The sequence below is a fragment of the Cyprinodon variegatus genome, unplaced genomic scaffold, assembly GCF_000732505.1.
Source record: "Cyprinodon variegatus isolate N-32 unplaced genomic scaffold, C_variegatus-1.0 Scaffold503, whole genome shotgun sequence".
Taxonomy (NCBI): Eukaryota; Metazoa; Chordata; class Actinopteri; order Cyprinodontiformes; family Cyprinodontidae; genus Cyprinodon; species Cyprinodon variegatus.
The window spans coordinates 517,270-528,873 of record NW_015150956.1 but is presented as its reverse complement, the minus strand read 5'-3'; the positions used below and the strand labels follow the sequence as shown (position 1 = coordinate 528,873).

The window sequence follows — 11,604 nt, the reverse complement described above, 5'->3', positions numbered from 1 at the left end:
TGGAAAACCGGATTCAAGCTCTTATTACCTTTTAATGTAAAACGTTTTCTCTTATGGGCACAAATTCTGGTCATTTGGTAGAAAACCAATACATTAAGCTCCAGACTAAGCTTACATATTTTAAACATTAATTTTCAAAGCAAGTTCCATGTGTATTTGTTAGTTTAATGTTTTGTTTATTTAATAAATTCACCATTCTTTTTGTGACCTGTTAGTGCTAGTTAGTGTTCATTCAAATTTTTGCTTGAATAGTATTGTTGTACCTGTTTTCTTTTGTACATATCTCTAATTCCCCCCCCTTAAATTACATAAGAAAATTTATATTTCCCAACATATATATATTTTAGCTATCAAGCTTAATTTGATTGATTCTTACTACAAATCATCAGACAGCAAATCTACATCCCAAAATGACAAAATAACAACAAAAAACACTCTTGAGAAGTCAAAGTGATGCTTTATTCATGAATCTAGGACCAAATATATATATTTATAAAATTGTATAAATACTCTATATAGTCTACATCCTTCTGTAATCTCAGTAACAATAAAAAATAGTATTTTTTAAGGCCAATGATTATATTTAACAGGCTGTACAAAAATAAATAACGTTTGTATATTCTATACAAAAAGAAAAAAAAAACATGAAACACAAAGCCTTCGCAGAAGGCAAGAGAGACTTCCTTATGAAGTAGTAGCAGGAGACAAGTCCCTCTTGAAGTCTCCAAACACACCCATAAACACTTAAACACACACACACTCGCACTCACATGCATTCACTCTCTCCTCTTTGGTCTTTTGAGCTCCCTCATTAGAGGTTGTGTACATGAAGGCAATATATGGCTAAAAGACACAGTCTTGAGGCATTTTGGAAAAACTGGGAAACATGATGTGCCAAAAACAAAACAAAAGAAAAAAAAAGAGATAAAGTCGAAGTGCTTCAGGTTTCTGATAAATAAATGCTGACTTAGGTTTGAACATAAACACTATGAGCTATCTTGTTTTCCATACCTGATGGGGTGAGCAAGTAGATGAGCTATTCTTCTTTATATACACAATATACTGTAGCACCCTACGCCACTCCCAACACTGAATCCTATTGATATGTCCAGCCCAGCTAGGACAATTATATATATATAAAATACGTTGCAAAACAAATATGCTAACATAACTAGCATGATGTTTGCATGGCAAGCAGCATGGTCTTTCCTGCTAAATTAAACTAAGATGTGCCACTGCTGACAGGATAGGAGTAAAGATGTGGTCAGTCTTTGCCGCTTCCACGTTTGTTAGACAGTCGCCTCTCTGATGAAGGGATGAAGGGAACAGGTAAATATTGGTAGATACAATCACAACAGTTGTGGTCTTATGTGTAGCCCTGGTTGTAAACATTCACCGATCCTCTTTACATTGTCTGTGGGAAATGTGTATTTTTGTTTTGTAGCAGAAATCTGGGATGAAAGATGTTAAAATTAAAGATGCAGTCATTAGCAGGCTTTCTGATGGCACATTTCCAGCAGGGGCCGCGGACGGTCTTTGGGGTCACAGTTGTCGAGGCTTAACGTACGTCCATCGTGCCCGATGCAGCGCAGCGGTCGCTGGCGGAAGCCCCTGCCGCAGGTCTTGGAGCATTCTGACCATTGTCCTGGAAGCCAGGAGGGGCATGACTGGGAGGCACAGGACCTTGACACCAGAGGTCGAAGTTCCTCCGGGCAGTCTCTTGATGTATGTCCTTCCGAGTCCAAACAAACAACCTCTCTTTGTTGTACACCTCCTCCACAGGTCTGAGAACATGGACCCCACTCCCTCAGGGTCCATTCAGCTCCACCAAACTCCCGGATGGCATTAATTGACTGGCGGCGGCCTGCGTTGTTGTTAGAGGTTGAAGCGGCATCATTGGGTCTAGGGGCAAAGTAGCTGTACTTAACTCGTGGCCTTGGGGCTTCACCTACAGACAACACCTGGATTGTGAGGGGTTCTGGGAGTGGGGAAAAGCTTCGGAGACGCTCCAGGGTGGCAGAGGAGCCACTGTATCTTAACAGTGCCCCTTGAAGGGCAATATCTGTCTCCATGGTCATCAATTTATAATCACCATTTAACAGATATGTTCCATCCTGCCGGCGTACAGCCAGGTAGCTGTTATCTTGACGACCATTGCCTGGAGAACGCTGTTTAACATCCAGGTGAGTAGCGCCAGCAGGAATAGTTACAACATCCTGATAACCGGGCCTAAGACAGAAAGAGAAAGGCAAAACTTTGAGATTAGCAAGGCTTTGACAAGTATATAATAATGGTCTAAAACAAAGGTTTAATAGCTTTAAGACGCTTTATATGCTTACCTGGCACGCTCCAGAGAGCCTGACACTTTCTTGCAGGAGGATCCATTCCCACCACAAACGCCACACTTATCAAAGCGCCGGTTAGAGCCGATGATACGATCACACCCAGCCTTGACACACTGGCCTTGCACACAAACTGAGGTGGAATCTGGACTGCAGGGTGTTCCATCAGCCACCTGGGGTCAGCATAGCGATAACAAAAAGGACAATAAGAAGGTTGCCTTTGATAAAACTTTTTTGGGGATAAAATATTTTGGAACCAAGACTGTTGAAATGATAACATAAGAAACATGTATTTATATTTTACCTTAGGCTTGAGGACAAAAAAGTATCCAGTCCCCTTAGCACGACACACCAGTTTGCAGCGGTCTTTCGGTGAAACTCCAGCATACTTGGGCACCCACTCAACACCCCCGCCCGAACCCAGTGACACTTGAGCCGACATATCATTGTGGACCAAACACTGTTCCTCACGAAAAGACAGGCCTGAGAACAGAAGCACAGAGATTTAATTCACTGCTTCCCTTACAGCTAAGCAACTCCAGTCCCTTCAGTGGCTGTCCAAAATGCTTACCGTTGGTGTCAGGACAAACTTCAGTGTTGCAGGAGCGGTACTGGATCCTCTTGCCTTCACAGTACTTGCCTCCATTCTTTGGTAAGGGATTGTCACAGGATCGGAAGGAATACTGCACTCCACCTCCACAGGTTCGAGAACAATCACCCCAGGGCCCCCACATGCCCCAGCCACCATTAACCGGAGTCTAGAGGGAATACCATAAAAATGTTAAGAGGAGGCCAGACCCAGAGGTCATATTTAACAAAAGGAAAGTAGAGAAGAACAATGCATGCTCCTTTTACCTGATGTTCAGCAGCCAGAGTCTTATTGAGGCATCGTCCGGCAAGGCAGTAACCCTCTTGTCCACAAGGAGTACCATCAGCCCATGGGAAGTTCTTTGTCTGGCACACCACCCAGCCATTAGATGTGGTCACTGTGCACCACAGAGCTGCGCACATAGTGCTCAGATCTGGACAGTGCTGGGAGTCCTCCCCAAAAGTCAGGCGACACTGATGATCAGCACTGTAGACCTTTCCTGGCAGAGGTTGAGGGAGTGACTGAGGCTTGACTGGCTTATCTAACAAGCACTGCCCGTGCCCGTTGTCTAGAAAGCTGGTGATCATGAGAGCAGAGCAGGGAGACCATGGTTGCAGCTGGTCCAGATTAGACAGGGTGGAAGCCATCATGTGAGAGCTCCAGTGGGCACCGTTTACCCCTGAACAAAGCTGGGCATCATCATGAGGCATATTGAAGACATGGCCTAAAGGAAATACATCAAATGGACCATTAACATCAAGCATGAGTGTGCATGGCATAACATAATGTTTAAGCAATATTTAAAACACTCAATTTTACCTAGTTCATGTGCCACAGTAAATGCAGCCTGCAGCCCATCATCCTCAATGATGGAGCAGCTTCTCTCAGGGTCGCACACTGTACCAACATCTGCCATCCCCAAAGTGTCACAAGAATGGGCACCACAAAGGTCCTAAACAGGGAGACATGAGCACTTTAATGCCATTGATGTGACTACACAGTTTCTTTTCAACTGCAACTATCTCTGGTGGTACTTACAGTTCTGGTGAAGAGCACTGCCGTGTCATAGTGCTCCGGATGGCGGTCACTTGGAGGGTTGTGCTGCCGCTGCCACTGACAGAAGTTGCGGAGGGTCATGGCAGCGTTGGTTGATACCTGAGGGCCTCGCTCCTCCTCGTATACCACCAGCAGCTTTACCACAGCCAGGCTGATTGAGTTGTGGATGCTGGGGTGACGGTAGAGACGGGATGCCACGGCCATGATGGTAAGAAGATAAGGTTTGAGCCCTGCACCATGGAACTCGGCCATGGACTGGTCCGCCACCAGCATGATCTCCAAATAGCGTGGTGTGGAAACAAACCTCCTGGTCCTAGAATGGGCTGATGGGAGGCAGGGGAGAGGTCAGACTACATGGTTCACAAGTCAAATTGTGAAAATAATGTCTCAATGAATCTTATTTTATACACTGTAACTTTGAGAACAAACTTGTTTGCCATACATCTAAGAATGTTACACCTAATTGGTTTTTAAAGCTCAGTCAGGCTTCTGTGAGTCAAACCTCACACCACCTATGGCTCCTCCCTCTCAGCAGTCTGAAAATCGACCTTTCAGTGTTGAAAAATTATGCTAGTGAGAAAGGGTAGAAAATCCTTTTCATGAAAATAAACTCAGACGGTGCGAGTTGTACCAGGGGGCAAATTCACACATCTCAGCATTGTTGGCCCTGCTGCCCCAACCTCTGCCTCTCCTCCCACTTTCTACTCCCCCACCCTCCTTTTCCCCTCTCTGTGCTGCTCCAAGTTAACCAATCAGACTTTAGGTATGACAGAGAAGTATTTTATGGGATATTGCAAACTTATGAGCTTTAAAGGACTTCTAGGGAGGAAATTGTGTAATTAAATGGTCATAAACCCATAGATTTTATCACATTTTATTTTTAAAGATATATCTCTTTTAATATTAGTTGACATTTTGGCACTTGCTGTATATTTGGACATTATGATGGGTCTTTACTTAGTAAGATCTTTAAAAAACGACAGTCTTAGTTTTACGCATGAGTGAAATTTTGGATGTTTTACTTTTATTCCTTCTTGCCCTACGAGTTTTACTACAGCAAAGAGCGTAAAATGCGCTCAGTGTTACCTGTCTGGTCTGCGTTAGGCGCTCCATGGCTGGCCTCCTGTTCCAGATTCTTTGGCACCTTTTCCTCGTCCTCGCTGACCCCGCATTTGGAGCTGCCTTCTTGCGCCAATGTTGCGCGGCTTCTCCTGCGGACCATGTGCGCATCCTCCTCCTTTCTCACCGAGCGGAACTGGCTGGAATTTAGGGGTTGGATGAAGTACTCCTCCCCCTGGAAGTAGAATCCTCCAGTGAGTCCGTGGCACAGGTTGAGCGCAGCGGCGGAGCGCTCCTCTCCGTTCACAGTGCCGGAGAAGAAACAGCCAGGTTCGGCGGCGCTTTCAGCTTCCCGGACCGGTCCGGACTCCGGGCTGCCCACGACGTGGAACACGAACCCAGGCGCCAGGAAGTTCTGATCGGGCTCCAAGCGTAGAACCAACTGCTTCCCAAAAACGTCCAAACGGAACAGTCTGGTCTGCACCTCCTTCTCCTCCTCCTCTGCAGAGAGTGTCCGCCATGGCTCGCTTTCACTGTCTGACCGGTCCAACCTGACCGGCACCACAGTGCACTCCTCCCAGGCGCAGCAAACTGCTCCGACGCACAGAAGGACAATTAAACCAATATGTGAAAACCTCATCATGCAGCTGTGAAATCCAACAAGTGGATATATTAGATTTATTGAAAAATAGTCAGTAAAATCCTTTTAAAAAATGGCTATAATTCCTCTATGAGATTTCACAAAACAAACAAAAATAAAAGAAATCCAGTGCAATTAAAGTTATAAGCAGGTTTGACTCCTGGAGAACAGCAGTAAAATCCAACAGAGTGATCTCTCTCTTCTTTCACCCCTCCAGATGTTTCTGGTTCTATTTTTTTTCCTCTTTTTATTTTTGAGTTCGGGACAAGGGTCTTGTCTGTTCTCTTCTCTTGTCTTGCAGTCAGATGAGGAGCCAGTGCCTCCTATTTATGTATGTATCCCAGCTGGGCCGGTTCCACCCCTTTTCCTGAGCGCCCTTTGATTTAGGAAAAGGGGCCAAATCTCGTGCGCAAGGAAAACGCAACATCGACCTGGAGCGCTGCCAGGATAATCAATCACTGTGGAGGACGGGGAATCTTTTTTCTTAACTTATTGCTGCAATTACACACTTTATTTAAACAGATACAGATTAGAAATCCACTTAACCATTACATTTGTATAAAGGGCTCTGTATCAATACAGATTCATATATATAATCACTTATATATAAATATATGCATATATATAGGTCAGCATTTATTCAATATAAATTTATGTTTGGCTGAAAGTGGAAATGAAAGAAGGTTGGTCCGGATAGGTCTCCAAGGACCATATCTCCACTGTGCCAATCCGGCTGCGGTGCGCCCTGATAGGCTTCCAGGAGCTCCGCTCGGCGGGGAGAGGGAGCGCAGAGGGGCCGCTGAGGTCTTAAGGAGGAGCGGCTCCTCAGCCGGGATACAGCCTTGCTCCGGGAGAGGGAAGGCGAAGCCCCCGTCGCCCTGCTTTCCTCCCCCGCCCGCGCGCAGGGACCCTACCCTCTCCACCTCTACTACAGACAGGAAGACTTTACGCTTTTACTTCAATTAAGCAGCCAGAAACAAACAGAAATGTTCCAGAATATACATTTAACTTAAATGTGGACCTTTTTACTTTTTTTAAATAAAAATTGCAAAGCAAAACTTTTTTTTATTTAGAGAATACTAATGATATAATAACAAAAAAAAAATAAAAAATCAACTCGCATACAGACAAACCATTTACAAGATTAAATGAACAAATTCTGCTTTGAAATGTATGCAAGAACAACCTCGCCGCTCAATTCTACTGGAAAATCGCAACAGTCCACCTTAAAAGCCTCAGTTCACAAAAGTAATAATATTGTAATTCCGTTATTATCCACTAGATGGCAGAAAATCCCTTATAAATGATTTAGGGCTGATGTAAATGCTATAAAAGTTTGACCAACAGGTGGCGCCTTTGCATCGCTTTTAAAACTTTACATGAAAGCCTAGCCACGTGGAGACTAGTTTCATGTCCTCATTTCACTTGTTCTTGTTAATATTTCAGATAACAGACCATACATGTAGAGGCATATGATCAGAATCTAATATGTGCCTAACTGTGAAAATTATTCATCATAACATGAAATAAAATCCTGCATTTTGATTGTATATTTCACTTAAAAGGCAAACAATCGTGGATCAGTTCAAGATGTTCAATGAAGGCTCTAAAAGTTGCAGTGGGGATGGTTAGTTGATGAGGAGCATGATGGAGTTACAAGTTTCCTTTTTAAGCAGAGCATAAGTCTTAAACATAGGGTGACCAGAAATGGGGTTATGAAAAAGAGGACACTTCTTTTTTTTTTCTGGGGGGGTGGGGTGGTGGGGGGGTTGCAGGAGTGCTGGGCCACCGACTGGACCGGAGCAGGCATTCAAACCCCAGCCATCAGCTGAGCTGGTCCCGGTCAAGAGCCGGCCGGGGATGGAAGCGACAAACCCGACTGTATGCTTCCCCCCGCACGGTTAGGCAAAAATATACAAAGGCTTGAAATGGAATAAAAATTAGTGTGCCTTATCTGGTTAAAGTATTATAACAATTTCTCATACATTTGGAGCCAGTGGGTCACATGACCTGGAAGCTATTGAAGAAAAGTCCCAACTTTTGTCTTTAAAAATATCTTAAAAATTGAAAAGTGCTTAAAATTGCATAAAAGCAAGTGTGCCTTACATATGTTATCTATTGGCTTGATTTTATATTAGTTTCATCTTCATTGGTCATAAGATAAGGAGTTTATTGACTTTTGTTTCTCCAGCGTGCTTGGTTCAAAGATTTGTTGACGGTCCCTAACTGCACCGCTGAGAGACACTGGCCGACATTGGAGTCCCTGAGTCAAATCAACCGTTTGCTAGATCCCGCTGACTCTGCGGAGCTTGAATATCCAATATCGAACTTCAAACCAAATTCACCGTGGTGCTGATGGCTCTGTCGACCAAAATGCCGGACGATTTTGAAATTCCCCCCGGACATTTTTTCAGGTATGTAAAGTAGGACATGCCTGGGAAAAAGATGACCTCTGGTCACCCTATTAAACATAGAGTCAGAAGTACAATGATATTTAGATTAAAGCAAATGAGTAGACTAGGATGGCCTTCATAAAGTCTAAAATTAAATACAATTGGTAATCTATGGCCAAACCTAAAAATGCATGTTAACACTAGTGACTCCCCTCTCAAAGTAGAAATGACTTGTACTTGCTCACTGGTGCAAGTACAGGTCAGTTACCATTAGAGGTGTTATCATGTCTCCTACTGGTAAATTACCTGTACTTGCCTGTTGCTTTATCAAGAAGTCTAAGGGCAAGTCAAACGCACTCAGTTTCAGTTATTTGCCCATTTATGCACTGATGGTGCTAAGCTATACTGTATCTACACCTGCCCTAAAGGCTTCCATTCTATTGGCACAGGTGTCTTGCCCATGGACAAAAAAAAACCCTCACGGGTTACAGGGCGAACCCTTACGTCCTGATCTCAATGACTCCAACTAGAGGTGACCCTTAAGAAAATGTCTTAAGCAGTGGGTCTCTGTGTAGTAGCAACTATCTACACAGAGTAAAAGTTAAGCTTCACAGTCCCTTGTAAAGCCCTGGTGTTGCTAAACATCCTGTTGACAAGCTGCTCTTTAATCATCTCCAGTGGTCTGCAGAACAGATAACCTGCAATTAAAGACCGTGGTAGAGTATCCACTTGCACCACTGTTGATTTTTCAGCCAGCAAAACCAACTTGATGTCAGTAATATTGTTTATCTGGAAGGTTTCCTGGTGTTCAGTCGATATGAGTGAATCCATCACATAAAGATGAAGAGTAATGACGAGGGGTTGAGTGGCTTTAGTCTTGACAGTGTGTTAGTAGGAGAGTCTGGATCAGTCCATTGAATTGATCCAGACACTCTGGGTAATGCTTCACATTACATGCTGCACTGCCAAGGCTTTTTGTGTTGCACTGTGTTGATCTTAATACCCACCAAACCTCTGATGTGTTGTTGTACTTTCCACTCTTTTTCCACTTCCTTGACATTTCCTGAAAGGCTCCTGTGAATTCTCTCACATCGTCTTTGTTGTAATTTGTAACCCATTGCATGTAGTTAGAGTTACATATGATAGTCATTGCTGTACAGTAGCAACAGACAGAATCAAACATACCCTGTGATGCACTCAGAAAGGCCTTTTGCTCTTCTCTCCGATACCCAAACTCTTCACCAGAGGCCAATAAAGGGATGAGGAGTGACCTACCTTGAATGAGCAGCGGAGAGGAGCTGTAAGCATCCCTCACAGTCGCACACAGCAGGTCTATTGTTCTTCCTTCCATTGAGGAGGAGCTGACTTGTTTAAGCTTGCATGGTTATTCACCCAAGATGGTGATAAACACAATCACCTATTGAGTAACTATGCAATTGGAGGGAAATTGACATTTATAGTTTTGCTGGTGAAATTGCTGCAAATGGGGTCTTTTTTGACTTTGTGCAAAATAATAAATAAAACTTGTATTTTCCTTATCATATCAAGCTATTACTTTGTGCTAGTCTGAAATATGTAGAAGCTAGTTTTTACTAATTAAAAGAGTATGATCTGTTTTGCAAGACAACAAAAAACATCCACATTATCTGTATAACTCTCTCAATGCTGCAAATCAAATTTGCAAGATTTATAACTGTCTGGGGGAAATAGGCTCGGCTCCAAAGGCTTTTTTTGATAAAAAAAAAAACAACTTTAAAGTTTTATGAATCACTTTGCTGTGTTCAGTATTTTATTAGAGTGGCTAGTCAGTTAGTGTACTAGCACGGGTTCAGTTTATCCGTTTGCTCTCTCTGAGATCTGTTTACCACATTGATATTGACGTGTTTTTTTTAACAACTGTGGTACAGATCTTAGAGTTCAGGTATGGAGCTCCTCCACTGCGATTGACCTTCAAGTCCTGCGGTAGTTCTTCTTCAGCCATTCATGTTTTATTTAATTTATTTTACCACGTTTCTCCTTGAAAATGCAACTGTAAGTGATGGCTTTCATTTGCCACATTTCATTTGTAGCCTCTTTAAACAGAAATATCCAAACCTTGCACTTGTTTTCCGCAACATTCAGAGCCTTTACTACAGTAATTTCTGGTTCCCATCCTTGTATACACCCCCACCATGGACTGTTCTCCCTGCTGCCCTCTGGGAAGAGGCTACGCAGCATTCGATGCAGATCTAAGAAATTCTGAAAAAGCTACTTCCTGACCGCCATCAGACAGCTGAACTGTTGAGAAAAGCTCTTAATCATGTCACCTACTCCACATCACAACGATAAAACCAATCGAAAAATCTGCATATTTGCTCTGAACTTCCATATAAATGCCTTTTCGGCATGTTTTTTGCTGTTTACATTTGATCACTGCTGCACTTAAAGGAATGGAAATGTTATGAAAGCTGTACAAAACCAAATTTCAATAAAATGAAGTGACAATAAAAGTTTTCTAAGTCAACAACAAACATTCTTACCCGGACATTTTGGAAAATTTGCTTGGCCTTAGCATATTTCTAACATGCAGGTGTTTCGTAGTTCTTAATCCCCCCCCACCACCACCATTTCATGTTTGTAACCATTAAGAATTTGTTTTAGTGCATGTTTAAAGGGTAGCAACTCATAAAAACCAGCCTGGGGTGATTTGAATGACACAGACACAAGGATCTTTAAATATATAGATTTTATATACATATATTCATGTGGATGACTAGAAATGAAAACACTATATTCTTACATTGGATTGTTTCAGCACAGTCATATTCCTAAAGTTAAATAGTAATTTGATACAAAATTACTATAATAAATAAAACTCATCTGACAGTTTCTTTATTCACATGTAGCAGTTGTACAAACAATAAATTACAAGTTCAGTGCTGTGTTTCTGGTGGTCTGCAACAGGTTGTTCCACTGGAGGAGTCAGATTTGGTTATGTTGTCAGTCAAAAATACCGAAAAACTGATTCCTTTACTGCATATGTGGGTGTACATCTGTTGTATATATTTATATATATATATATATATGTATATGCTTTAATACTTTAATGTATATGAACGATCTATGTATTGTACAGACATGTACTTTGTCAATCTGAAATGTGTGAGGCCGTTCGCTTGCAAGCTGACCTGGGTCTTGTGTTTAGCGTATGTCATTGTAATTTGCGGCAACGGTTTGTCATGCAGGAAAACGTGACGAGCGCCAGGTATTTTAACACAACTGCAGGAAGGCGTTTCTTAAATCCAGTACATATGCAGCCTGCTTTGATCCGCTTTGTTAAACATGAGAGCTGAGGTAATGTTGTCAGGAATACCTTTCATTTTCTTTACACAAATGAAGGGCTTCATTATGGTACAGTACTTAAAAAAAAAAAAAAAAAAAGCCGCCTTACAGATTTCCTCTGTTTTTGCTGAATATTTTTGGATTAGCAAGCAAATCGTAATCATACGGAAGAGGATTAGGGCCCCTAAAAAAAAAAAAAAAATT

General features: G+C 42.4%; 1 protein-coding gene across 1 annotated transcript; it reads right to left on the bottom strand.

Moving 5' to 3' along the window:
• Nucleotides 1-437: 437 nt before the first annotated feature.
• adamts1 (ADAM metallopeptidase with thrombospondin type 1 motif 1) lies at nucleotides 438-5,973 on the bottom strand. Its single transcript, XM_015390550.1, has 8 exons — nucleotides 5,074-5,973; nucleotides 3,970-4,310; nucleotides 3,751-3,883; nucleotides 3,198-3,655; nucleotides 2,914-3,100; nucleotides 2,647-2,825; nucleotides 2,340-2,515; nucleotides 438-2,229 (listed from the first exon to the last, which is right to left on the bottom strand). Exons 1-8 carry the CDS (start codon nucleotides 5,687-5,689, stop codon nucleotides 1,488-1,490), a joined length of 2,832 nt encoding a protein of 943 aa, XP_015246036.1. The 5' UTR covers nucleotides 5,690-5,973; the 3' UTR covers nucleotides 438-1,487.
• Nucleotides 5,974-11,604: the final 5,631 nt, after the last annotated feature.

Coding starts and splice junctions, on each gene's coding strand:
- adamts1 (XM_015390550.1), bottom strand. CDS start 5,689: ATGATGAGGTTTTCACATATTGGTTTAATTGTCCTTCTGTGCGTCGGA. Junction 3,101..3,197: donor CTCTGGCTGCTGAACATCAG/GTAAAAGGAGCA, acceptor TATTCCCTCTAG/ACTCCGGTTAATGGTGGCTG. Junction 2,826..2,913: donor AGTTTGTCCTGACACCAACG/GTAAGCATTTTG, acceptor TTCTGTTCTCAG/GCCTGTCTTTTCGTGAGGAA.